The 27,994-nt window shown below is 40.4% G+C and overlaps 3 protein-coding genes across 9 annotated transcripts; all 3 read right to left on the bottom strand.

The window, feature by feature from the left end:
- Positions 1-9: 9 nt before the first annotated feature.
- On the bottom strand, positions 10-7,843 carry arid5a (AT rich interactive domain 5A (MRF1-like)). The gene is made up of 7 exons (XM_035164971.2): positions 7,810-7,843; positions 6,722-6,780; positions 3,877-4,045; positions 3,733-3,785; positions 2,009-2,106; positions 1,765-1,924; positions 10-1,674 (listed from the first exon to the last, which is right to left on the bottom strand). The coding sequence occupies exons 1-7, from the start codon at positions 7,811-7,813 to the stop codon at positions 466-468; spliced, it is 1,752 nt and encodes a 583-aa protein (XP_035020862.2). The 5' UTR covers positions 7,814-7,843; the 3' UTR covers positions 10-465.
- Positions 7,844-11,716: 3,873 nt separating this feature from the next.
- dbnlb (drebrin-like b) lies at positions 11,717-21,443 on the bottom strand. Of its 6 annotated transcripts, XM_035165184.2 has the most exons (15): positions 21,232-21,441; positions 19,253-19,308; positions 18,926-19,038; positions 18,762-18,836; positions 17,867-18,016; positions 17,336-17,413; positions 16,785-16,936; positions 16,648-16,702; positions 16,318-16,389; positions 15,969-16,092; positions 14,968-15,084; positions 14,569-14,643; positions 14,287-14,345; positions 14,111-14,198; positions 11,719-13,277 (listed from the first exon to the last, which is right to left on the bottom strand). In XM_035165184.2, the coding sequence occupies exons 1-15, from the start codon at positions 21,312-21,314 to the stop codon at positions 13,141-13,143; spliced, it is 1,434 nt and encodes a 477-aa protein (XP_035021075.1). In that variant the 5' UTR covers positions 21,315-21,441; the 3' UTR covers positions 11,719-13,140. The 6 variants fall into 6 exon arrangements, with proteins under 6 accessions (XP_035021076.1, XP_035021080.1, XP_035021075.1 ...); XM_035165185.2 differs by lacking the exon at positions 16,318-16,389 and having other exon boundaries at positions 11,717-13,277; positions 21,232-21,443; XM_035165186.2 differs by lacking the exon at positions 14,569-14,643.
- A 470-nt stretch (positions 21,444-21,913) lies between these two features.
- ube2d4 (ubiquitin-conjugating enzyme E2D 4 (putative)) lies at positions 21,914-27,994 on the bottom strand. Of its 2 annotated transcripts, none has more exons than XM_035165190.2 (7): positions 27,684-27,994; positions 26,262-26,325; positions 26,067-26,098; positions 25,901-25,978; positions 25,644-25,749; positions 24,769-24,862; positions 21,914-24,677 (listed from the first exon to the last, which is right to left on the bottom strand). In XM_035165190.2, exons 1-7 carry the CDS (start codon positions 27,705-27,707, stop codon positions 24,632-24,634), a joined length of 444 nt encoding a protein of 147 aa, XP_035021081.1. In that variant the 5' UTR covers positions 27,708-27,994; the 3' UTR covers positions 21,914-24,631. The 2 variants fall into 2 exon arrangements, with proteins under 2 accessions (XP_035021081.1, XP_035021082.1); XM_035165191.2 differs by lacking the exon at positions 27,684-27,994 and adding an exon at positions 27,310-27,421.

Genomic DNA, 27,994 nt, shown 5'->3' with positions numbered 1-27,994 from the left:
ACGACAAACAAGGAAGAAAATCTTTACCTTTAATTGAACCTGCTGTGTTTCAGAAATCTACTGTGAATTTGTCATATTCATAAATACATGTCATTAAAGTTTGTATACTTTGAACACATGTGCAAATGTGTGAAGTGACAAAAGAAACATATTGGGTGAATAACAGACTATACACTAGTGTAGTACTATGTGTGACAGACCGTTTTTGAGTAATGTCCTTCAGAGTGCATAAAAAATTGGACTAATACAATGACAATGCCTTGTATGTTTCCCACTGTTACACATAAAGCTATCACTGCCCAGGCGTGTGTAAATCTGTAGAACCTATTGTGTGTGTGTGTTGCGTAATTCATTACATCTTTAAAACACTAAGGCCTCCCCAAAATTACACGGAGCAATACAAAAGTGGTCTAACAAGCTCAGCGGCGGCCTTTTTCAATGGAAAGATGAACTGTAATTGAAAAATCAGAGCTTGTGAGGATAACTTGGATTCATGGCAGGCAGGGTGTATCCAATGTGAGGGTTTAACAGTGGAACAGGGTAAGGATATGGATAAACAACCGAGCCAGCTAGAGCAGAGGGAGCTGGACCCATTGGTATATGACGGTACATCAGCTGGGACTGTGGTAGTCTCATTCTGTTGGGGAGAAACACAGGGTGGAATGGAGGCGGATGCCGAGAGTCTCTCCCTGATTTGTCGTAGCTTGACAGGACGCACAGCACCGGCAGGGAGGCGGTGGCCTGGGACACACTCTGCTGAGAGACAGGACTTTTCTGTTGCATCGTCCTGGATTTCTCCCTCTTCTCTGTCGGATAAACCCATGGAACCACGTTGCTCAGCTTCTTAGCATGAGTCTGATGGTCGTCCTGGTGCACCAACCTGCCCTGGTGGATTTTATAACTCGGCCGCATGGGAGCAGGCCGCATAAGCTGAACCGATTTTGGAATAACTTTGGTAAAACTGGAGGTAGAAGTCGACTGGAAAGGATGGGTGAAATATTTGCTACCCACTTTGTGGACTGGCTCCCAATCTCTAATTTGGCTTTTTATTGAGTCAGCGATTAGTAATTGGGAGCTGACCTGAGAGATGTGCTTATTTGGTCCTGCAGAGTCTTTTGATACCTGAGTACAGCTCACAGACACATTGTCCTCACCACAGTTGGATGTAACAGAGCTACAACAGTTTGGGCTCAGCTTTGAGCTTGATGCAGGCTTATCTTCATTTCCTGTTGGTTCATCCTCTGATGACACAGAGAGAGGGGAGGGGCTGCGGGAAGAGGAGGAGGATAAAGGCAGCGGGGAGCCATCATCGGAGGAGCTGCAGTTGTGGCTGGAAGAAGCCCGGGCTGGAGACTGGGAGCAGCGGATGACCGAGGGCCTTTCTTTATCCTCGCTCTGTGGACTCGGGGGCAAATTCAAGCTGGCCTGAGCCATGCGCTTTTTTTTCTCCAGAGGAGAGATGACCTCTGCAGCAGCAGCAGAAGTGATGTGAGCAGTCCAAGGATTAGATGTGGACACTGGGAGAAGGGCGTAGACAGAAGTGCAAAGATCAGTGGGGGCTCTGATTGGCTGAGAGCAGTCTGGATAGTGTCTGTCAGACGCAGCAGCCCAGAGAGCAGAGTGAGGATGAATCACTGGTTCACTTTGGCAGGCGACCTCTGGACTCCTCTGGGTCTGTAAAATACAAGGGGATATTAAAGGAAACACTCTATGTACATATTGTGGAGCATCTTTTTCTAGACTTTTTCTTCAGAGACACGTTACCTCAGAATCCATCTCTCTATCCGACTGACTCCTTTTTCTCTTAACCTCTACTTTTTTAATCTTCCCATCCAAGTTTCTCTTGTACGGTTTCCGTGGTTTGCTTGGGGGCAGAGGTTTGTCCTCGTCTCCGTTAATGTGTCTTTCAAATGGCAGCACGAGCCTGAAGAAATACATATGTGATTATCAGTCTGATCAGAATCTGTGCTGATTGAATTGACAGGGTGGGGAACAGAATAATCCTCACCTCTCATAGTGCCTACGAGTGCATGTAGCAGCACTGGTGCTGCCTGGACTTCCTCCCAGCTCGTCATACACTTTCTTCCAAAGACGCTGTGTCGTCACCTTTACACAGTGGGGGGTGGGGACAGCTCAAGTCAATAATTGTTACAGTAATTTAGTTTTTTTCAATGTGTGGGGTATAAGTGACAGCTTTTAACAAGGATCAAAAACATGACACAGTGATGCTTAAAGGGCCCACATTTGACACCTTTCTGGGATTTAATTTGAGGTATTGGTACCCCTAAGATGATATATCAGTGGTTTAAAGTCGAAAAAACTGCAGCAATGTGTATTTCCATGTCCTCTCCTCTGCCTCTCTCTGGAGCTGCAGACAGAACAGGCTGTTTTCGGAGGTTGGACTGGTACCTGCTGGGTGGGGCTGAGAGTCGAGTGTGATCCCGAATGACATCATACGGGGAAGGAAGTACAAAACGAGACGTTTCGATAATTTAACATATTTCTTAGAATGGACTGAGTGAAAAAGTCCGCGGAGTGACTGTTTTCATACTAAGAGGATCCCTACGGATCCCTAAGTAATTACGGATAGTAAAAGACCAGAACATTTATTTTACACAATATGGGCCCTTTAAAACAAAAAGGCTCATGGTCTCTTCTTCTTCTAAGTATAAACTAAAGGCTGTATATAACGATGGACGACATGACAGCCCCCCAAAAGTGAAGCTAAAGCTAAACTGGTGGCTGGCTGCAGTATAGGTCATAAATCCTGCCTCCTCCATGTAAACAGATGGGACATGAACTGAAGAAAAAGTCAAAATCAATGTCTGATAAATTATTGTCAGAGATGTTTTCTCTCATTTTGGGTCATTTTTATCACACTGGTATATGTTCAAGTGCTTAGTTTGGTCATGATTTGATGCTGTAAACATGGGGTGAAACGTTATGATTGACAGCTCAGAATGACCTCGCTTCTGTAGCTCCATCACCTGATCGCTTCTGCGCAGACCCAAGATTGCATTGTTCATATGTGGGATATTTTAGCTTTATCTGTTGATAGTGGGAGGAAGTGAAGACGTGTCATCCAGTCTAGAGTACAAACTAAAGGGCTGCATGGGGCTAATACAATGAGAAACAACTGTTGATAATAAATTATTATTTTGTTTTTGTTCTGAAATTGTTCAAAAAGGTTCATTTATTACTATGTTTTACTAATTTTTATTATCTAACTTGCCATTGTGTGCATTCTCACACTGCAAAATTAACTTGCCTCCAGATTGTGGCCCTTTGGTTTCATTTTGTGTTAAGGGTTCAGGCCCGACTCTACCTGCTCTCATGTATACTTCCAAACTGTTTTAAAGAAAGGCGATCGCAGGTTATCATTTAAATGTCACGTCTGCTGAGAGAACACTTCCATTTTTACATTTGTCAATGCGAAGGCGGCTTTATATTTACACCCAGGGCCACGGTGGAGACAGAGATCAGGGTCAGCTATTTCAGTATATGAGCTTCGCTCTCTCTGAACTTGTCCCTGTGTGTCACTGTGTCATTATCAAAAACAACTGTGCATGTGCGGTGACGCTTTGACAGCTCAGAGGAATTAATGTCCTGCAGTGTGGTAAAAAACCACAACGTTTGCAGCAACTGACTTATTGCGCATTTTCCACTGACAGACAACAAAAACTTGTTTTGCATCAGTCACACGACTGTGAACAATAAAGAACTTGAACTTACCAAATCGTAGCCTCCACGTTTCTCCACGGCTTTGTAGATCCTCCAAAGATTGACTGAGGGTGGAAAAAACACACGTGAGAACCTGTTTGTTTCAAATTCCCCTCGAATATTGTGCAAGCATGGCGCTGATGAATATAAACTCACTCTGTTTGAAGCCCAGATGTGGGATCCTCTCTATAGGTGAACCTTTTTCCTTCATGAAAGAGTGCAGACTTGACACAAAAGCCTTCTCCTCCATCTGCACTGGACTGGGCCTCGTCTCTTCCTCACATTCAGTCGTAGAGTCATGAATCTCGATAACAGCGGGAGAAGCCTGGCAAAGCATGCGAGAGTGTGTCAGGTATACAGCTCCTGTAAATATGACAGGGTCCACTGCACTGATGTGGAAACCTGTTTTACAGTTGAAGGTATTTTGATGGATGGGAAAATGACACAGGCAGTCCTCTCATGGGACACAAAAGGTGAAATGAAACATCACAATCAGAGGAGGTTTTCACCGCTACTTTCTCTAGATAACCGCTGCACATCCTGTCTGCAGAGATAGTAGCAGACTTGTGGGGGGTTTGGTCTGGAGTTGTCATAAATGTCACTTTGAAAAAACGAACATAAGCCATAAGAAGGAATTTATATATTAAGTATTGAAAAAAAGATATACCAGATGAGAAGTCATCCTGCTGAAACTAGAATGGCGCTCAGTAGAGGGTATTAAATAAAGAATTCAAACGTATAAGCCACTGTAATACAGCAAATTACGTTTCATTCAAGATCTTCACTGCAGATAAACCAGGTAGGATGAACACAAACTTCACTCTGCACACTTTATATAAAATCTCTGCACACGATGTCCAGCACTCAAAGGAAGAAAATTCTTAAGTTGCTCTGGAGCATTAGCAAAGGCAAAGAGAACAGTCCATTCTAAACAGGCATGTATAGAATGGACACTGCACTATAGTAATATCTAAAAACACTGTACTTCTTCAGAACTTGTGTCAGTAACAGCCAAGAAGTCCAGACGTCCAGTGTAAGAAATTGATAATGTCACTATTTGTGGTTTGCAGGAAAGCAGAAATGAAACAGTGAAGGCATGCACAATTAAATACATCAGTTAGGAAGATGTCAAAAAGAGAAGTGTCAAACAACCGAAACATAAGAAGAGAAACTGTTAATGCAGGCGACACAGTGTCTGAACACCGGTGATATTCTCGGTTTGATTTAAGGATGGTCGTTCTCAGAAAATCAGAAATGCTGAAGCGAGCTGAAAACTTGACCTTGTTGTTTTGTGATGTGGACGATATTCAGTGAATACAATGGATCCGCCTGGTTAATAAGGCCTGACAGGACAATTCTGTCCTCCATCCACAGCTTGGAACATGAAAAAACCCACATTACTCTTTAACGACCAGCTTCCATGTGAACTGGTTCATTTATTTATTCGTTATAACTTTAAGTATCTTTAAAGAAATTGCACTTATTTAGCTCAACACAATTGAACAGCTCTTTTATGGTGTTTTATTGTTTGAGTGGATGTTTGTCAGAGCATGGCTGTATCTTCTACATCTATCTGTTTCTTCGGTCTTCTTTTTATTGCCCTCAAACACATTGCCTTTGGGATTAATAAACTTGTATTGTGTTGTATTGTATGGTATAGTATTTGTATTGTATTTGTATATGTATTGTATTGTATTGTATTGTATTGTATTGTACACAGCAACAATCTTTTTCCAGTCATGTGGACTCTGACTTAAACAGCACATATATAGTCACTTCTGTTATTGTAGCAGAATCAAACCTGATGGTCTTTCATATCAGATATTTCTATGTGAAATCTCACTTTGCCACTGCGTCGATCAATTTTCATAGTCTGGATGTCACTGGTGACCACAATGTCAGTATTTCACGTTGAATCACCGCACGTAGCAGCTGCTTTATTTCAGTCATTGTACCACACAACGGCTCGAGGTGGTTTCATATTGAATCAAGTTCCTGTATGCGGTTCCTGGTTCCGAGAAGTAGGCCTCCAGTGAGTAATAGTGAAGGTGCAGGCCTCTAACCAAGATAACCTGACTGAGTCACAGTGCAGCGACTCCACACTGATGGACTTCACAGCTCAACCTGTCTGACTTTCCACTGTTACTCTGCAGCGCCAAGTAGAACAGCTCGATCTATTTCCAGGACGGTTGGTTGCTTCAAAGTGGAACATGGTGTCTTAATATATTTGCGTCTGCAGACAAAGTCGTGTGAGAGTGACGGCTATACAGCAGATGAAATTTCAAAATTTTGCTTTGGGTATTTCATCAGTAAAATTCACCGATCTTCACTTTCAGTCAGTGATTCACAAAACTTTCAGGTTCCTGCCTCAATGTCTGCCTACAGGAAACGTCTAAGCCACACACGGTGGCCTCTTGTCTGTAGATATCTCTCTACACCAGACAGCAAATATCATTTTGTCACATTCAGTTCATTTCCACTGGGTGATTTATATTTTGTGGAAAACCATGTGGGTGATGTTGATGTCAAAGTGTAGATATGTGACTCTCTAAGTGATTGTCAGTGGCGTACTGGGTCGCTGCTATCGACAGGCCTGAGGTCACCACACAAACCACTGGGCTTTCGGGTCGCATCATCAGTCTTGGAAATTTCTCATATTGTTTGTTTCCCTTCAGTTACCAGAACAGACTACAGGCTGTGAAGACCTCCTGCAGTCTCTGTGTGCGAGGTGAAATACCGTGTGGTGGGTGCATGACGAGCGTGTCCTCGTCAGAATACCAAGCAGAATCATCTTACTCATTTCACAATCAAGACGAAACAACTGTATGCACGCAATCAGCACTTCAAAGACCGAATCTGCCACTATCTCAAATTCACCCAAAACAGGGAAATGAAAACACAACTCACTGTGAGGAGTCATGTCGGAAGTCCCAGATTAACTGTAAATGATTGTACAGCTTGCTAGAAGAAGGCCAACTGACACTTCATCTGAAGTTAGTACCTGGTTCATGGTCCGCTTCTCTTCTGTCTGCTGGGACGTCTCTCTCTGGTCCTCTTGAGCTTCACACATGAAACACAGACATGGGATTTACAACTTCGCCGTGAAAACAAAATCCTGTGAACTGTGTGAATTTGAATTCAGGGAACCACCGTGTCGAAACTAACCACTTCTTCATTTCTGGAAAAATCATATGTAGCAATGCATTGTCTACACAGGTTAAAACATGGGCTATATATATTATAAATAAGTAGATTGTTTTTGCTGTTGGGTCTGATTTACTTTTGGTTCATTGATCAGGTGACCCTTCTGTGGAACATATTGTCAACTGAGCCTGATATGATACCACAAGTTGCAAAACCACTTCCTGCTTGTAAGCTGCACAGTATGACAGTACTAAAACATATGTGACTATAATATTACTGTCACTAGTGGAATAGAATACATAGAGAAATGTTGCACATCTAATTTGCACCGTGAATAAAGTAATAAAACATGCTGGAGCCCTGAGGATGAAATGTAATTCAGATGAAATATCACACAATTCCTCGTATAGCCCCCCACCCACACTGATATCATTTGTGTGCAAAACCAACATACTTCTCTTTTGAGATCACTTGTTTCCTGTGCTGCGGCTTGAACCTTTAATTCTGCTTTCATTCGCTCTAACTTCTCCATTTCACGTGTTGAAGAAATATTTTTGATGTACTCTTTCTAACGTGCACTGACACTTCATACATTTGTTCAACTCTAAATGCTAAAACGTGTGTCAATTATACATATAATTATATTATCAAGTTTCATATTCATCTTAGTCAAATTACTGTGATACACACTTATTCAGGATTGAGGTTAATGACATATTCCTGAGGCATTGAAGCTTTAGTAACATTTTCACAAATCAGTGAAATGTAAACTAGTTTACTTTTGCAAAAGCAGACAGTTGTTTATAAAAACAAGGAAAAGGATTTAAAGTCTAATATTTATCATTGATTTTTCAGTATAACATAAACTATTAAAGTATTTAAACCTGCTGTTTAATAGAGCTGTGATCAGTGTCTGGCTTCAGTAAAGATGAAAATAATTCTCACCCATGTCTAGAAGTTGTCCTCTAGTCTCCGGCTTGGCTGTGTTTTGTGACAATAACTCACGTGGTGCCCCAACAACTCCACACCTCGAAAAAGGAAGGTGTCTCCACAAGACAGTTTCATTGGTTGACTGGTGGCACCACAGTTCCCCCCTCCCCCCCCCCCTTTATTTATTGAGTCTGAGAACGTTTGTTCTCCTCAGAAAACAGCAGCTGTGTTTAAATTGTGTATCTAAGCACAAATCAAACAGAATACAATGCTGCACAGATACATATGTTGTTTGTTGCTTCATTTCTTAAGAAGATTATGTTGATGTCCAATGTTATCAGTGACACATTGTAATGTCATAACTAATTCTAACATATTTTACCACAAATTACAAAAAACAACCAATACAGTCTTCATTATAATAACTTATAATCAATTAATAACGTTTATTTTTAAAGTAAAAAGAGACTAAATAGATTAAGATAATAAATACAAGAAGACACAAGATAAAATATTAATATTTAAAAATAGTAATAATACGAGACAAAAATGACGAAGACAATAATAAATGCCTCATCCCTCAAGTTTTTTATTTAATATAATTTTAGACAGAATAAGACCAAAGCCCGTGATTATAGCCTGGTCACCTTCATTGTTCAGACCGAATTTACCGAAATTCCTTAATTTCAGGAAGTGAAACAATCATTCAGCCCATGCCCAGAATAAATGTTAAATGTCTCTAAATGACTCACATCAGTTCCCATATGTCTTTATTATTGGAACAATGTATTTCAGGAATATTTGAAATAAGGTACAAACTGTCAGATGTACATCAGTGCCTCAATAAGTGTTTTTACTGTCTGATTCACCATCAACTGAGTTATCTTAATTATACTTCATTGTTTCATGTCACTGGGGCTCTACTACTTCCGACATGTGTCGGTTGTGCAACATGGAAAATCACATTGTGTTGAGCGATTGTACATGTGTGTGTTAATGCTTGAAAAAGAGGAGGAGTCACAAAACATCTTCTGAGAAGTAACACAAGAAGTATTAAACACCACAATGATTCAACACCTTTAAAGTATCTTGCTTCCCTCAATTTGTGTATAGTTAGTGTGATGATTAAAACACTAAAGATGTGGGGGTAGTTCAAGAGTTTACCAGCATCGCTCATTGTGAGAAAAGCTATTTCATTTGATGGTGCTGTAAATATACATGTTTACAGTATGTTTGAAAAAATAATTGTTAAGGAAGTGTGCTCATCGGTTTGGAGTGAATCAGGTTTGAAAAGTTAAAAACAAAGTAGAAAGAGTTTAATATAAATATAAAATAATATAATGTAAAAGTCAACAATACTAAAGATGCAGGGCCTGTGTCTCTGTGTGTCCCCCTCTTGCTAATGTGTGTTTCTGTGTTGCAGGTACAACTGGGAGTACCTCACCAGTCTCCCAGGAGTACAGGAAGCTGCCCAGTCCCTCCATCTCTCTCTGCTCTTCACTCTTCACTCCGCCCAGCACCACGTTCCTGTTTAGTTTGCTGGGGCGTTGTTTTTGTTTAGTTTTACACCATACATCATCCCACCGTTACTACATAAACACTCATTCATTAGCTGTCCCACTGATATCCCTGACTAACACACCTCATATCACAGCATGTCTTTTTGGTTGTTTGTTTGAAAAATCCATTTGTATTGATTTTCCTCTGTAACACTGTGTACTCCCCGTTTATTTGTATTCTTTGTCCTGACACTGTATTGGAATATTTATGTATCAGTTATTGCACAATTTCCAGAGAAGTGCAACCAGGGAGGTAAACAGATATGCAGAAGGGTGTTGGACATGAATTGACAATGAATTTATTAGCTGAGTAAACACTTTCTCTAACTTGTCTCATGAAGGATTTTTGGAAATTTTAGTCTTTACATTTCAAGGAAGAGGCAAAGACCCTACTTCTTTAAACTGGTTTCCACTGACCATTGTCTGAAATATAGTGGCTAAAAATATAGTGCCAGATTAATGCAGAATCAGCTTTTTCCACTACAGTGGCTAAAGAACATCATATTTGTCTGTACTGTTAGTTATGAGTCAGAGGGCGATGTCTTTAATTTTCATGTTCCTCATGGACACACCAGTGACCTCAGAGGGCATCAGGGTCAAATGACTTGCGTTCATGTTTGTTTAAAGAGGAAAGTTACTTTATCAGTGCTGCAACAAGTTAGATGTATGAGTGACAGTTATAAAGGAACACCAGATGGAATTTACATTAAATATGATTATAAATAATTAAAAGAGATTCAAATAATTGAATTTGATAGTTTTTACTCTTCAAGACCCAATTGAAACCTGGTTTATAATCTTAAATAATTTCCTGTTATATTTTTTCATGAGGTCACATTTCAGACTTACTGTGTTTTCCCTCTAAAACTACACATCTCATGAGAAAAACACTGTTGTGCGAGGAAGCTGCACTCAACACTATCCACGTTTCCTCCCCATGTTTTTCGAACCTGCTTAAAAAGGGGAAACCCTTTCGTCCATCTGCTGTGGATAGAATGTGACATTTCAAAAATGATTAGCATCTAAATGTCAAATGAACCTAGAATCTACAGACTGTCCAAATATCGGAGGGAGTTTTTGTTCTCTTTGGTTTGATAGATGTGAAACTAGTTTTGGTTTTTGAGTACTTTTTGAGAGTCAAGATGATGATCAACGCTCTCGGCACAACTCCTGTACAAACATGTAATGTAACTGAGAAGCTGGGTTACCTGTGATTTGATATTTGATTTACTTATTAAATATTAAATAAAGTGAGAGCGAGAGTGAGAAAAAAGTGAAACACAAATCCACTTGCAAACATCAGGTGTGTGTTGAGACGTCTGTCATAAAGTATTGACTGTTTATGTCATGAGGTTTTATGAGAGGTTTTTTTATTCCAGGTAAAGATTCTATCTCTCACAACAAATGTGGGGACGATGAGCAAAAACATGAGAAAAAATCCCCAGCGATTCATTTCAGACTTTCACTGACATAAACACACTAGGTTGAGGTGAGGGCAGCGCAGTGTAAATGAGAACATGAGGAGAAAATATTGTGAATAATACAGAAAAAAGATTTCCTGTCTGAGTCACTTTCCTGGGAACAATCCGCAAATGTTTCAACGGGCTGATCTGATTCCCGTCACAGTGAGAAACAGTCATTTTCTGTGTCAGACACTAGAGTTTCCCACAATACATGGATTTTAAAGCTGTGGCTTCTTGTTATAGGGATAAAAACAAAGTTACAGAAGATCTGTAATCATTTAAAGCAGAAATGTAAAACATGAGTAAATGTGAACAGTTTCTGGATGGTGTAGGTGTATGTGGAAAGTATCCCTGAAACTAAGACCAGATGACAGTTTGATTCATTTTGTGAAAAGTCAAAAAATAAATTGATTCAAGCACAATTTCAGTTCTGATTCTATACATGATTAGATATTATTTAGGCAGAATTTTATGTTAGTCAGGGTCATTAAATGCACTATTCTGGTTATCATCGCACAAAATCCGAATTATAACAGATAACTTTATTGAAATGAATGTAAACTTAACACAGAGGCTTGTAAATTACAAGGCATAACTGGAGTTTAATATTCAGTGTGTTAACCAATAAAATTGTGTTCATTTTTTTTTTTTTGTCCTTTCAACTCAGGGGAAATCAATTGTGACATCTTTAAGAGCTCTAACCTGCCTGACATGACTTTATGTAGATACACTCTCATGTGAGTGTGAGGATGGGACATACCCCCAGTGAATAATGTGAAAAGGACAGAACAAGAAGGTCTGTGTGATTTGAGTGGAGGGAGCAGGCAGAGGTCAAAATAACCAGAAATCTTATGTGCGTACATTGTTTTGTAATTATGAATATTTATTTACTTTCTTGGTTTACATTTGTCGGACATATCCCTTCTCATTCACTTGAACAGAGTGAAGGATGTGGGCAGAGGTTAAATCAGATGTTTCGTGTGAAAATGAAACCCATACCTCAGGTAAATTCCCCCGTCTGTTGTCTAATTCCAGGAAACCGATTGTAGAACACACACACATATAGTCTGTGTATACGTCTAAGTTCCTGTTAGACTTCTCTTTTCTAAGATGTCTGCAGCCGACACCAGATGTGACCGCTTAGAAATGATAAGAAAATACAAGTTTTTTTATTTATTTTAATATGAAGAATGTCTGTGCATTACAATAGACTCTGGAAAAACAAACATGAATAATGCAGCGGATACATTATGCCCTTTTCTATTCATGATCGATATCAATGCTTCTTTTTGTCGACTGACCTCAAAGCTTTAAAAGAACAAGAATTTACTTCCAAGATAAAAACAGTGAACTTGCATAACTTTCTGTCAAATGTTAAAATGACACCAAGCACTTTTCAATACCCCTCATTATGGCACCGCAATATCATACATGACTCTTTGAGATCTGAACTGAGTAACACTAATGTTGACTTAATGTCCTCCTCTCTTCAGCTTGTCCCTGAAAAGTTTAATATGTTGAAATGATTTGGTTCAAACGAGGACTTGAAATGAAGACAAACCGTTGCAGACTCACAGTTTAAGGGAACTTAACCATTTTTGCATCCCCCACTAAAAGTCAATCACCCGGAGCACAGCAAACATCATCAGGGTTTTTTTTTTTCTTAAATATTCACTTCAAACACAGTCAGGTCAGTACAACAGGGTTTGAAAGTCACACAGAATGCAAGTTAAATCGCATTAAAAAACAAAAAGGAAAATTCAGTCTCCTGGTAAAGAAAGGCAAATCAAGGCAAGAGATTACGCTGTAGCTGGTACCACCTTTTTAGATTTTTCTTCCTGAAATGTACAGGAGCATTTGCGACAAGTAAAAACTAAATAATACCTCAAATAGAACTGAAGTCACTTTGTAAGGAATGTGAACTAGAAGTGATTTTACAGCTCTCTACTGAATTTAAGACTGAACGAAGGCAGATACTGTACTTCATCACATTTACAGGTAAAGACTAATTTTAGGGGGAGTAGGAGGGAGTTGTGATCAGTCTATGGGTTTTCACAAATCCATAAACTAAGCCAACAGTTTCTTCCAACATCAATAATTCAATGGAATTTCTTTCTTGATATATAGAGAGATTTCAAAAGATTCTGGCCCACGAGTACCATCTGTTCATTGGTCCGTGATGTGGCGGCTTGTTTGCTCCATTTCAGCCTGATCGCTTTTGTGCGAGGACAGACGTTGCTGTGTTGTTCTGCTGCAGAGGTCCTCTGAGGCTGTCAGTGGGATGATCTGTGTGGGTGGGGGCGGGGAGCAGGGAGGGCGCTGGGCTACATGAGCTCCACGTAATTGGCTGGAAACATTCCAAAATGGCCGTCAGGGCTATAGCCTCGCCACCAGCCCTCGTCTATCATCTCGATCCCGGCGATGATATCTTCGGGATCGAACGAGATTTCTGTGTCATCAGCTAAAGCAGAAAAAGGGCAGAACATTGTGAACATCAGCATAGTGTAAGTATGATATACAAGTTCAAACATTACAAGTAAATAACATCTTATTTCTATTTTAAGCAGAAATTCACTTGACTATAATTCCTACGTTGAAAGAAATATGAACTAGTAGAAAACCTGGAGCATGCATACCTCTGCTAAGGCTAATGCCCCATGTAGCCATGTTAAAGTTAAAAATAAATCCTGGATCCACCCATTTATCCCCTTCAAAATACAATAGGTTCTTCCTTATAAATAAATCTGTGAAAAACAATTACTACCACTGCTATTATTTCACCAGTAGTTTACAGTGTTGACTGAATGGCACGCAATACAGCGCATATCTCCGCCAAGGCCCCTTAAATTCAATGAAGCTGAACTAAACTCCCTACACTCATATCAGTCCTGTAAACATGCATATTTGTTTAAAATCAAGATCCATGAATTATTCTCTGAGAAAACAGTGTATATGTTAAAAATATCCTCGCCATCTGCCCCCTGACACTGATCCGCACCAAAAATGAATGGGTTCTTCCCTGACCCACAGCGCAGCTTTCCATCATGTTTCGTGGTAATCCACCCAGTAGCTTCGGGTGATGGGGGTCTAAAGGTGTTGGTGTTAAATACATTTTTGGTGTTGTCCAAGTTAAAATGGGGTGCTATGTTGTCTTTTGAAACTCATGACATATTTGGGTCACTACATATCAGGTTATTGTTGTTTTTGGTCACTACATATCAGGTTATTGTTGTTTTTGGTCACTACATATCAGGTTATTGTTGTTTTTGTTAAGTGATTAAAAACAATTCTTACCAGCCTGATAGTCATATAAGGCTCTGGCACAGACGCCTTTGTCAGAGGTCTCCTCAGGAGTCGCCTCATATGAGCTAGTCTCCTCCACCTGGGAGAGAAATGAGGTCAGGTTGTGTTTCAGTTTGATTTTGTATGATTGAAGGGAACTGTTTACTAAAATGTAAGTAAACAAGCACCTGAGCAGGCTCTTCAAACGCCGTCTCCTGGACGGAAGAGCTGGCAGCTGGTGCCTCCTCTGGAAAGAGAGAACAATGTCAGTATGATACTGTCTGAGCTGAGCTGTCCATCTACCAGCAGGTGGCAGCAGCAGCTGATCCCGGCAGCACAGTTTAGCTGGAGGGAATAACACAGTTTGTTCTTATAAACAAAGTGCAAACTGCATTTTTATAAGAAGCAGATGGGAGGGTTGGAGAGCTGATGTTAACACTGAGGCTGGTGTTGTGTGAAATGGGCCCCACCTTTCAACTGCTCCTGGGGGGCTGCCTCTTGCTCATCATACTCACACCTGGACTGTCCATCATCCACATCAGGCTCTTATCACCCAAAACACAAGCACAGACATGCATGTACACAGAGGAACACGATCACAAGTCCACACAGGCAGAAAACCACCACCAGTCTCAGACATGCGGGCATGATTCACTCAGGGAGGAACAAAGACCCACAGTATTCTCCACGTTTCTTATGTACATGGAAAGAACACTGAATGGAAATATGCCACATGATGAAATTCATGATCATGAGGAAAATGACAATGAAGAATAACAATGAGAAAAGTGAGCTTTTAGTTAAGTATGAGACTTTGACTCTGTGAGTGTGTTTGTTTGTTTGTTTGTTTGTGTGTGTAAAGCGCACACCTGTAGCATGGACAGGAGAGGCGGAGCCTGCCGGCACAGGCGAAGCTTGGCGCTGAGGTGAGCTGGCTGGCTCATGTTCATAAGCTGGCTTAGAAAGAAACGGGCTTTGCAGACGCCCTGATCAGAAGCCCCAAAACAAGCAAAATATGGACGAGAGAGAGAAAAACAAAAGAGCAGACAGGGTGAGCAGAAAAAGAGAAGACACCATGATGGAGACACCGCGTTAAGTATGACTATGAGACAACTAAGCCGTTTTCAGACATGACCTCTGGGTAAAATCTGGAGAATTGGCTATGGAGTTTACCCGCAGTTTGCCTTTCACACATGCACAACACAGCGGGAGGTTTTCTGCACAGGCGCGTTGACAACAGCAACAAATCCTCTCCATTATTCAGGCGAGAGGTGGAGCAGCCGGGTGCAACAGACAGAGGCAGGAAGTGACGCATTAACTCTGCTGCGTAGATCATGTGATTTTGTTTACTGCACCCAGACACCGTCGTCAGCTCTTATCACCAAAAACTCTCTGGACATCTTAGTCAGTGTTTTCTACATGCGTCACCGCTTTTTCACTGGGAGATATTTGTTTTTTCATTTTTTGTGTCTGTCGTGTGTTAGAAGCGTCATCAACCCCCTCACTTGCTCGTGGTGAATCCAGCGGGGATTCCCTGCTGTGTTCACACAGACTTCTCCTGGATTTCTACGGACTTTATACTAGGAGGCCAGGCGGATGAAGTCCTTAGAAACTGTGGAGCATCTCACTCGGTCATTTGTGTTTACACATGCAACTCCTCCGGAGAAAATACAGAGGAACTGCAGAGTTGAGTGCATGTCTGAAAGCAGCTCTAGACAGTCTTGATGGAAAGTTAAAGCTATAGGTTGGCGTTGGTACCCACTGCTACCTGACAGAGAGGCTACAAGAGCCTTACAGAAATGTAGGAGAGGCGTTGACATTTAAAGCAAACATTTATATGCCGAGGTCACTGTTTACGTCTGCGTGGTACCTGGCTGGGGGCTGACAGGGGCAGCTGCGGGGACGTCTGGCTCAGCCGGAGTGATTCCCCTCTCTCTCTGCTTAAACATCTCTCTAGGGTTCATAGCACGCTGAGAGATGAGAGAAGCAGCCTCCTGGGAAACAAGGAAACAAATCATACGTACAATAAGCAACAAATGGCCACAGGTTTTTAAAATGTGGTGGAAAAGAGATTTGACTGTGTCTTATGGAAAGAGGCCATGCAATAAAGACAGGTGAGTGAGGTTGAGCTTAAAAGAGACAAACTGTTGTCTTGAGAAAGGTAAGAAAAAGAAAAACAGTTTGGCCAAGAGAGATCACTTTCAGGGAGGGGAACTCACGTTGGCCTTCTCCAGAGATACACCTCTCCTGACTGATTTCTTCTGCACTGCTTCCTTGTCCTCCTGCTCCTCCTGATGACGTTGACATCATTGTTGGCACTGCTGATATTCGCTACCTTCCTGACTTAAGCGTTTACAAGATGCTTGCGCTACTGACACTTACTCAACTATCAACATAATCATAGAAAAGTGGGTAACGCTCAATATAAAAGTAAACTTTAAAAAAGAATCTTGGCTCTCGTCTCAATCACATCAGTTCATCATCTCAGTGTCAAGTTAAATCCCAGTTGAAACCCATTAAATCAAAATGTGATCATGTCAGACACTCACATAGCGATGCTTCTCCATCTCTTTGCTGTCGGCCTCCTGCTTCTGCTGGTACTTCCTATTATACAAAAGGCCATTTAGAATTAAAGAGAAGTATTATTTGAATCTCAACCAGAAGGCTTTCCCCAGTTGCCACCTACTTTTGCTGTTCGATTTGAGAGGACCTCTCCTTGTCCCTCGTCTCCCTCACAACCGCCTCCTTGGCCTCGCGGTCTTTCCTCTCTTTGTCCAGCTGCTGGCGCTCTTCGTCTGCCCTGTGCCGGTCCTCCTTGCGACGTTTCTCCTCGTCTTTCTAAAAGTCAGACAGACCAGCCAGGTCAGCTTTGATTTATGATTTTGGCAAATATTTTTGACAAATGTGGCATTCAATTATATTTTTGTTGTGTGTGAATAGTATCGGTGAGAGGTGCGCTGCTCAGCAAAAACTTTAAAATGGCAAAGTTACAATCCAGCTTTATGCTGACTATAGTTACATTGTTTATGGATAAAAAACTGCCTGATTATTGTTTTTCAACAGGATTTTAGGTAAATGACAAAGTGTTATGGATGTTTCAAAATTGCAAATACTTCTTACATGTAAAATTGTTACATATACAAGAAGTGTTTGTTTTTGAACTTCAGGTTCTTTTCACACTGTCTCAGAGGTGAAGTTCAAGTCAGAATTAATTTAACCTAACTTCAATGAGCTTACCTCTGCCTGAGCCCAGAAGTTGTCTTTATTGGTCTTTCTGATTTCAGACATAGCATTGGTCTTTTGGTACACTGAGCCCTGCAGGGAGGAAAATATTATTTAGTATGATTGTGTAAACATGACAAGACAGTTTTACAAAACAAGTAAAAAATGGAGTTGTCTGTTTGACTAATTCACAAAAACCATACATACACATTATGTTCCTTATACATGGTTTATAAGAACCAATGATTTCATTCTCTCCTAAAAGAAGTAAGATGAAAAAGAAAAGACAAAAACTAAAAAAAAGTTATTTGTATTTAGGTTGTCCTAGTACATTGGCATTTTCAAAATGTTTTGCTTCAGTGTGAAAAATCTGTTTTCAATGGTAGAAATCCTGGCTTAGAGTGAATGGAAAGCCATAACATAGAGAAAATAAATAACTCAAAGACATATCAAATGTCTCCATGTTTTGAGATTAGGGAGCCACTTTATAATTTAACCCAGAGTTTATCTTATCCGTCGAACACAAGCAAACAGGCGAGTGCATACCACAGGACCCTGAGGACCACTGTCCTGGAAGCGGCTGGAAGCTTCTTTGTGGAAACTGTAGTTGGCTCCTGAGGCTTTGCCCACTTTTTGCATGATCACCTCGGGTTCCACATCCTCCTCTGCTCTGGCATTTATTGTGACATGGGCCCCCTGAAACAGCGCAAAATGTAAGTTCCTCTTCATACACAGGCAAACACCAGTTGCTGTTATCTTGGTTTCTGCCTGCGCCACCCAGTAGTTTGTTTACATGCTGGTATGATATGACATTGACTCAACTCAATAAGCTGCTGCATTATTCCAACAATTGCCTGCACCATGCTATATGCTACTTTCTCCAGTCTTTGTTAACAATAGTAGAAATTTAAATGGATTTAAATCTAGAGTCAAAATCTAGAATGGCACTCGATAGAGTAGTTCTGTATTATCCTGCTTCAAGTGAAACAAACAGACAAACAGCAATGGGAACATAACCTTCCTTGCCGAGGTAACTAGAGGAGCACTTAAGAAGCGCATAGCTCCACCAAGGTCCAACAGTTCCCTTATGAAACCACATTTCAATTTACTAGATCCAGATTTTTATTTCTATCTGCACCAAATTGCACACACTCATAAATATCAGTTGCCCACATATGCCTGATTTGTTTCAAAATCCATGAAAAATACTTCAGTGTAAATGCCCAATCCAGCAATGTTAAAGAAAAAGACAAATAGATCATGGATCTGCCCCCTAATCTGGATCTGTACTAAAGTTGAATGGGTTCTTAATTAGTCATGCCCCACCCCTCCACACAATTTCATGGAAATTGTTTGAGTAGTTTTGGTGTAATCCTGCTAACAATCATACAAACACATGAAAACATAACCACCTCTGCTGAAGTAATAAAAGCAGTGTTACCCTGAGAAAAGTGCCCATGGAGCTGACATGATTTGCACATAATCCTTTCCTGGAGTCATTCACTCCTTCCCCAGTCTGAAACACAAAGAATTGTTCTCCAAGTTCCAGGATGGCCACAACAAAGCAGACAAATAAATGAGCAAATTGTTGAGTGCAGCACTAACCCAGTTGATGAGGACATATTTAGGCAGCCCAGAATTTGGATCCTCGACCCGGCAGAAAGCATACATCACTTTTCCACTGTTGAGCTCCTCAACCAGCTCCTCCAGGCCGCCATCTGATACATAAACATTGTGGAAAAAGTAAAATGGTTGCTGTGGTCGGTTTTGTAACTGTGGACATTTCTTCCCTCTTACAAATGGCAGGGTGAGACAGCAGAGGCAAGCAATCCTTTTGTGCTCATATTCCAGTACTGCAGCGGTTTGCTGACAATGAAATTCCTGAACATCTCTGATATTATTGAGTTAAAAAGTGTCCACTCAGTTACTCACCTCCTTTTTCTGCCAGGCGGATATCATTACTGTTGCCCTCATAGGTGAACAAGGCCCTGGAGGAAACATCAGATAAATACCATCTTAAACAGAGGACACTGACAGACGGAGAACTTGTTCCAATGTTGATATGCATCTTGTCACATTAAACCAAACAATAGATGTTTTGTAAACCCATTTAAGCTTTTCTAAACAAGATACATTTTGCAGTTGAAGTATGGTTGTATAAATATACTTAAGTACAGCAGTGGTTTTTAATCTGATTTTACAGCAGCCGTATCAGTAATCTTTACAGGTTGTGTGGCCTGCACCAGTGAAGAGTTCAGTCACTTTTCCTTCCTATTAAATGCAATATGAAAATGAATAATAGCTGGATCCTTATTTAATGCTGAGCCATTTCCCATATTTGCATTCCCCTTGATGTTTGAGTGGGCCTAACAGCTTGTTTAAGTTAGAGATGGGTTGAGGAGTATTTTCTTTCTCTGTAGTAACTTGTAAGAAAATACCAGAATATCACATTGATCAACAGATGATGCTGACATGCACTGACAGAGTAGGCAGGGTTAGGCAAGTCTATGAATTGCATTATGGCCATTTTGTTAATCTTATACTGCCATAATCAACAATCATTCCTGACTATAAAAGGAGATACAGCTCTAATCTAATGCCTCATGAAGAGGATTTTTTATTAACATTACGAATATGAGCTCACATCTTTGGTTCACATTTCATATCAATAAAATATGCATTTATGATTTAGCCTCACATTAATGCTGCACAGAAGAACAACCACTTGACCTGTCGCATAACAAATAGGACCTAGATGACACCTGGGCTTGAGATACACTAACATGATGGGCACAGTAACACCGAATATAATATAAAAAAACTATATTAGAGCAGGGGCCCGGACAGTATAAATGTCACATAATTATAATTTATTTTAAGTTTAAAGACAGATTTTAGCTCCTGAGTAAACGTTTTACACTCGTCTTAGGAGAATGACAAAACATTTCACTGATCTGAGGTAAAACCACCATGTGTGATACCCCCTCACTATGCTTGCACAATGCAGAAGCAATATATCAATATATATTGAACCTCTGTTGTATTACTATTGATGAAAATTAAATTTTTGATAATATTGATATTATTTTATTGCCTAGGTCTATTGGAGAACAGGCTCAGAGGCTATAAAGAGGTAATTTCTTCAGATCGATACAAGGGGTGCAGTACATCCTATCACAGGCAGTGAAGTGGAACTCACTGGCTTAAACTAAACTAATCACTTTAATTTCTCATCTTTAAATGTAACCCTTTCAGATGAGATAGAGAAAGACTCTGTGGTGGTTCGGGTTATTTGACTGAGAGAAGACTGTCAGACTCTCACAACATGTGGAATGTGGAGCAGGGACTCCCTGGACAATATCTGCCTCGGATTAATTACCTCAGGTCATTATTAAACACCGCAGCTTTCATCAGCAGGTTTAATATGAACCTCGATGCACTGAGGAAGTCTCTAGATTTGACTTTCACACATTAGTCACATCCAATCTCTGATTTACAACCAGGAAGTGAGTGAACTGGGTGAAGCTGCCAGCAACTTGTTAAGTCTCATTTCAGGACAGACAAGCTTATTAACATAACAAGAAGATGCACGTGAAGCATGGAGGATAATTCCCCATGTGTTAGTTGGTTAGTGCATCCAGCTAATGTTAACTAATGTAATTAGCTCACCTCCAACAGAGGGACAGTGACTGTGAGAAGCCCCCTTGTAAATTAAGCTAATTCCCGTTAGCGTCGTGGCTGGTTTAGTTAAGCTGGGGTGTTGTGGTTAACCGGGTCACAGGTTAAGTTTATCTCACGTTAGGTTAACTTAACTACTTATCGACTGGCTCTGCGCTAGCCATCGCTGCAGCTAATACAATAGCTCCTTCGCAGGGCTAACACTGTTGTTTTTGAAAGATGCTGCTTCTTACCAGTTGGTGCTGGATTTTTCATCCACCACTTCTTTAAATGCTGCCGTTAACGCGGGGCCATTTTTGCTGAGGTTGACTGCCATCGTTCTGCTGAGTACAGCTAGCCTGCTAGCTATCCGGGATGCGCCCTTCCTACCGGGGGGAGGAGCGGTGATGATGATGCTGACTTTCAGCTGAGCAGGAAGCTTGTGTGGCTGGCGGCTAACTCTCAGCCAGGGTAGCCTTCATATGAGGCAGCGGGACACTCCGACAGGGCGGAGCTAGATTGTGTTTGGTTTATTATAAACTCGTATGTGAATATGTTGGATACAGTTTGAAACGTATTTTGAATATGCATCATATTAACACTTTAGACGATTAAAGTTTGATGTTGGAATGTATGGCGTTGTCTGCACCGCAAAAACCTCGCAGTACAGCCCGTTAAATCAAACCCACCCTCGCTTACAGGCACGCTTTATGTCAAAAGCAACTTTTTGTTGACCCCGTGTGGATACGAATTGTATCTACAGTGCATGAAGATATTGTGCCATCCTTTTGTTTTCGATTAATACATACATTTTTTTATATTTGGAGGCCACACTCACAAAACACACCTTTCAAAACCACATAGGCTTCTAACTCGTGAGGCTGTTACCTAGATCCACATTGTGGAATAAAGAAAGAGACAGAAATGGCTGCAGACAAAGGTAAACCAAGATGAGCTTTATTCACTTCATGACAAGGTCAATAGTTAATCTTATGTAGGCTATGTGAGGACATGTGGATGTTCATGGTGGCAGTTCAAGCACAAGTATTCCAGATTTTTAAGATGCATGTCAGCTGATCCTGCATTCAGAGAAAACCAGGCTGAAACATTTCAACAACAAAAACAAAAGAAAACTTATACTGGTACTGTTCAAGCAGGTTTCCACATCTACTGATGAAATGATTCACCCATATGGGGGATATACAGCCCTGATAGCAAATTTACAGTTTATGATTGTGTATATACAAAAATGAGGGTTAAGGCTAAAATTTTTAGTCAGAGGTGTTAGGCGGATGAATTGTAACGAAATCCCTGATATCCTGCTAATGGCTGTGAGGAGGATTCTCCAGAGTGCAAAGCATGCCAAGCTGCCTAAAGAAACTCTACTGAGCACACTGGACAATGGAAGTCAATGCAGCATCACCCAGATGATGAAATGAAGAGGCTGCATTCAGTTGGAACAGCTGGAAGATACCCTGCTTTCAAATAAATAAATAGCCAGATGAAGTCATGACAATGCTCACAAAGTTTGAACTAGTACTATTACACGCAAGTTATTTTCAATTGTGGTCTGTCAGCAAAAAGACTTTGTAACAGCATTTAGAGGATACATTTTTTAAATTGTTTTAATATATACTGTATTTCAGGACAACCTGATTTGACTTTTTTCTCCACAGTAGTTAACAATCATGAAAATCTATATTCTGTGCCTAAACCATTGGGTTAATTCTACAAGCAGATCTACTAATTTCATGCTTTACTATGCATTGTTCTGTCTGAAACCATTCAATAATGCCTCAATAGCAAAAAGAACTTATTCTCCTTTCAAACATCAAATAATTCCCTTTATATTGGCAGCATCAGCACATTATGAGCAATGATTAAAAACAAAAATTGCATTTGCTAACTACTTAATCCAACAGTCACAATGGGTTACATTAAAACTAATATCATGACGAATCAAAATCATGTTCACTTCTGGTGACATGAATGAACGAAACTAAAAAAAAGAACCTAAAACTAAAGCATCTAAAGATACAATACAAAAGGTCACATAATGTATCACTTAGGCAAAACTGTTTTAGTGTGGATTATTTATCCCCAAAACAAAACAAAAACCTTTGCAGACCGATGATGGATTAAATTTAAGAAAAAACTTCACATCACCTGATACTTAAAGCATATAAAACTGTCATGGCAAGTTACCTAATTTGTTCACTTCAAGTAACAACACATATGACTTCAAATTACTTGGCTCTGCAAAAAGTTATTCTGCTCAAATTCCTCATTGAGTGTAACTGACACCAGCTGTAGCCAAAGGCCATTTCATTTTAGAAAAACACTAGCATGTACATGTTCAACAGCATCATTAAACAGCTTTTCACATCCAAAGTGTTGTTCAAAATGGAAATAGTGATGAAAAGAACTCAAGGACAACGAGTGAAAGAAGCCCTGTGTGACTAAATGACAACACAGACCACCAGGGCCTACATGCATTCAAAACCCCAGGAGTGCTGATCTGTCATTGATCAGTTTGCCTCTTCAGGAAGCATGAGCTGTTTTGTATGTGAACAAACCAGTGAACGTAGATCAGCACTATGATTTTTTTAGAAACCTGGTGATATGGGCCCTGGTAATTCTTCTCAACATGGGTCACTGCATGTAAAGGCTGATGATTTGGTTTGATACCTGAGTAACTTTACTGAGGAGGCGGCATACAGCTTAGCTCTATGCCAAAGAGTAGCTATGTTCATAGCCACACAAGAAACATGTCATACAACAGCAGTATTTTGTGCACTATGGACACCAGCCGTGGGTGACTACTTATACAGGATATAAGGGCAATGACACCATGTGAGAAAAATGAATGTTGACATTTGCCCCGTGGGACGCCACGACAGTGAGGCGAGGGACAGCAAGCTCTTCCCAGCAGTTCCCTAATATCTTCAAACCAACTAAATACTGCCATGATATGAAATGCATTGAGTGATAAGAGACCAATCCTTCTTTGCGTCTTTCACATTGTTGCGGGGTAGAGACAGTATGTGCCAACAGATCAGCTGCTGGTAATGGCACAGCACCATTTTGTGTTGAACAGGGAACATTCTGCCTCAATTGCACATACACCATTTGAAAATAAGGACACAGAAAGGCCACTAAATACAAGGAGATATAGTAATAACAAGACATCCAGTGGGACACAGACAGTACCTCAGAAATGAAGGGACAGCCAATCTCCTAAATTAATCAAACATTTTGTTTTCTGAGTAGCAAAAATGATATGACTCTTTGACAGTAACAATGATGCAAATGAATAGCAACAATGACAGTGATGAATAAAATAGCAGGAGAAACAGTTGAAAGTCTGAGTGTGGTGGCATGGACAGTGGTTAGTTTTCCAGTATTCCATATGGGAGGGCATAAGGAGCCCATCAGGTCCTGCTCAGCAGATCCATACAAGTCATGAAGGACAGCACATGGTAGCAGCTCAGCACACGGAAAGCCAGGTGGCACTGTACCTCATTGTATCGCTTCCTTCTCCAAAACGTGGGCTTTTGTCTAGTTTATTTTTCCTCTGTTGCTTACTTGCCTCAAGTTACAAATCAAACGTGTTTATTTTGTTCTCGTTTGTATTTTTGATCTCCCTGGCATTTTTCACATTGCATACTTCTGTGTCCATTCTCTCGCTAATTTGTTGTACCTGTAAAACACATGCAAAGTTTAGAAGTACAGTTTTAGCATTGTAAATATTTTAACTCCAAGAATATTAAATGCCAGTGTGTTACACTCACTTTTCCCTGTCAGCCTTGTATGTGTGGGCAATCTCTGGTACCAGTGGGTCATCCGGGTTCGGATCACAAAGAAGAGAGCAGATTGACAATAAAACTGCGGAGGAAGGAATCAGAAAGTTAAAATTAAAGATTGCAATAAATGGGGAAGAAATAGATACGACATTGATGAGTACAGGCACATATTTTTCAAACCTCCTAACACTAGTACAGTGATATTTTAGATAAATATGATAGTAGGGCCGGGCAATATTACAAAACAGAATATCAGTAGACACATGACCAAATAACTATAACTAGTTATATGTTGATACCTAGTGGATATTATTGTAATCATCAAACGTACATAGTAATTTGTATGTATTCTATTTAAAATATTAAACTGAAAAAGAAAACAAAAAAAGAAAAGTCTGTTTTAAGGTGTGAAATAATTAATCTAGCTGCTTTCAGACATGCACTGAATTATGCAGATCCTCTGTATTTTCTCTACAGGAGGTGCGTGTCTGAACGCAAATGTTCAAGTGAGACGCTCCACAGTTTCTAGGGACTTTATCTACCAGGCTTCCTAGTATAATGTCCGTAGAAATTCAGCAAACTGCAGGTAGACTTCGTAGCCAATTCATTATTACCCGCAGGTCATGTCTGAAACAGCTCACGATACAAACCTGCTATGAACAATAAAGCAGCAACACCAAAGCCCAGTCTAAAAGTAATCACTTCCCCTTGTCCCATCAGGTTTAGCGAGTAGCATGAATTTCTGCAATTCATTTACTGGTGACAGAGTCAGTGCCCTTGTACTGTGCATGTCGGGTCAACATTAGACTTGTTTTAATAAATAAAAGTCAACAGAGTTAGAAATGTCTTATATTATCTCTTACCTTTTGATACTGTAAGTGCAGGTGACCATTGTGATCTCAGTATATCCAGACAAATACTTCCATTGCTGTTGATATTAGGATGGTAAATTTTTGTGGTGAATGCAACCTGTGACAGAACAGGAAAAGAATGTTATACTTTTCCAGTGAAGCAAATTATGTTACACAGTAAATATAAAAGAAGACTATAATTGAATTTAAATGAGGTGGGACATGTGATGCCACAGCCGTAGTGACACTTAAGGCATACCCTTACTCACTTTGGGTGGTTTGAAGGGGTAATCTGTAGGGAAGTGGATGGTGAGGAAAAACACTCCGCCCTGATATGGGCTGTCACCCTAATTAAATAGAAATAGAAACAAGATAAGTTTTTCTACAGCCATTTTGTTGCATAATTCAAGTGGTGTAAGCTTCAGAGTAACCTACCGGTCCCATTATTGTTGCCTGCCAATGAAACACTGAGGGAGAAACAAGATAAATTATACATTGGTATATACGTTGAGATGCAAACACTGGGCGCATGCCATACTTCACTGTAATCTTAGAAATGTCTCTCTACATTACAATTACATATTTTTGGGTTCAAGCATATGCAGATGCAGCAATTTTCTAACTACTTACAATCCTCTCCGACTGGTCCAGCAGAGCACTGCGCAGGTGGGTCCCGCTGCAGATCTGACAGTTCCTAAAAAAAAATGACACAAATATAATAAATTATCTTTGATGTACTGGTCAGTTGCAGTGTTGTGACAACTGTACTCTTTGATAAGAAATCATATTCATTTGAAATCAGTGCTGCAAAAAGAAGTAGTAGTTTCACATCTATTAGTATGTGTTAGTTTTAGTAGTAAGCAGTACTGAGTGAATATAATGATGCTAGAACCTCACTCAGTGGACAAATAAAGTGAATGTCATAACTATAGGTCGGGAATTTATTGTATTCATTTTGATATAACGTCTTGCTTTGCTACAGAAATTTGCCTTTTTCGAAACACTATCGGATTTTAAATCAACATAATTTCAGGCTTTATATGCAGTGGGATAACCTAATTTTGAGGAGGGGAATATAATGTCATTATCAACACTAAAATGAAGACAGGTTGCAACTACTATTCGTCCTTTTAGTGGCTGTGATGTCTGTTTTACAATCTATATTAATGGTGGTTCACGGACAGCTGATTCCATAAACGCTTTAGTCATCAGTTCAGTTTTTCCATGAGGATATCGACTATGAAGGTCACAGAGATGAACAGAATCAAAACAAATAGGTTCTATAGAAATAACCAAAGCAAAACAATAATCTTATGTGTAAAATTCCATTTAATATATCAGAAATGAATGTCAACTTTCACCAAATCCTATTACACACTCGTCAGTCATGAAATGACAATGAGCACAGGAGGATTGGTTTGAAAAAGACATAAAGCCCGTTATTTAACGGGAAGCCTATCTATTCTGTTATATAAATACACACCATGGCCTGCTCCACTGCCCCATTTGCCATTCCATATATGGCAACGCTGACACCAGGGTTCAATTTTGGCAACCAGCAGGCAGCTGTCATTCAGCGATTAAACACATCATCAGCAACAACGATAGAGATAACGAGCGAGCAGTTCAATAACAAACCCTGTGCACGTCCACCGAGCAAACCACAGCTCATACTAACCTTTGCTGAATGACTGCTAGCCTAGCGCCGCCCTGGGACACGGCTTGTTTGGCATACGCTAGCCACTATGGTGCTAAGTTACGTCAGGAAAAAAACGAAAACACACATTGCACGTAAACAAGAGGCAGCTGTCACAACAACACGTAGGAGAGGTCCGAGTTGGCCTGCGTTAGTGTAGCAATGCACCAACAGGGCCAGCAGCGGGCTAGCTCGTCTTTTGTCTCTTGTGTTATTTTGAATATTAGCACAAAAAGCCAGCACGGCTAAGGGGAGCGACACAAACAGCTAAACGCCACGGTTAATCTTCACCGAGGCTCCCACGCTTTAAAAATAACACGTTTACGATGAGACTGATGAAAGAAATACACACTCACCTTCTGTATTCTTTTCAACGCCATTGCTCCAGTGGCTATGCTAGCTAGCCCGTCAGCTAACGGTTCGCACCTCACACATACAATTCGGCTTTTTGTAGCCGCGCACTCTCAAATCTCACTTCACGTACGAGCGGAAAATCACGTCTGACATACAGCGGGTTTGGGGCTTTTTGGTTTCTAGGTGAACGTTTGCGAGAAGAAGGGTTAGAGCTTGATCTTTCTTTAGACTGACACTGAACAACCGAGGGATTTAGCCTCTCCTCTCATCGCTGCTCCTCTACGAGGTGTGTAAGTGCCCAACTGCTGGGTAA

The sequence above is a fragment of the Hippoglossus stenolepis genome, chromosome 9 (genome assembly GCF_022539355.2).
Source record: "Hippoglossus stenolepis isolate QCI-W04-F060 chromosome 9, HSTE1.2, whole genome shotgun sequence".
Classification (NCBI taxonomy): Eukaryota; Metazoa; Chordata; class Actinopteri; order Pleuronectiformes; family Pleuronectidae; genus Hippoglossus; species Hippoglossus stenolepis.
The sequence above is the reverse complement of the archived record's forward strand: the minus strand, read 5'-3'. Positions and strand labels throughout refer to the sequence as shown.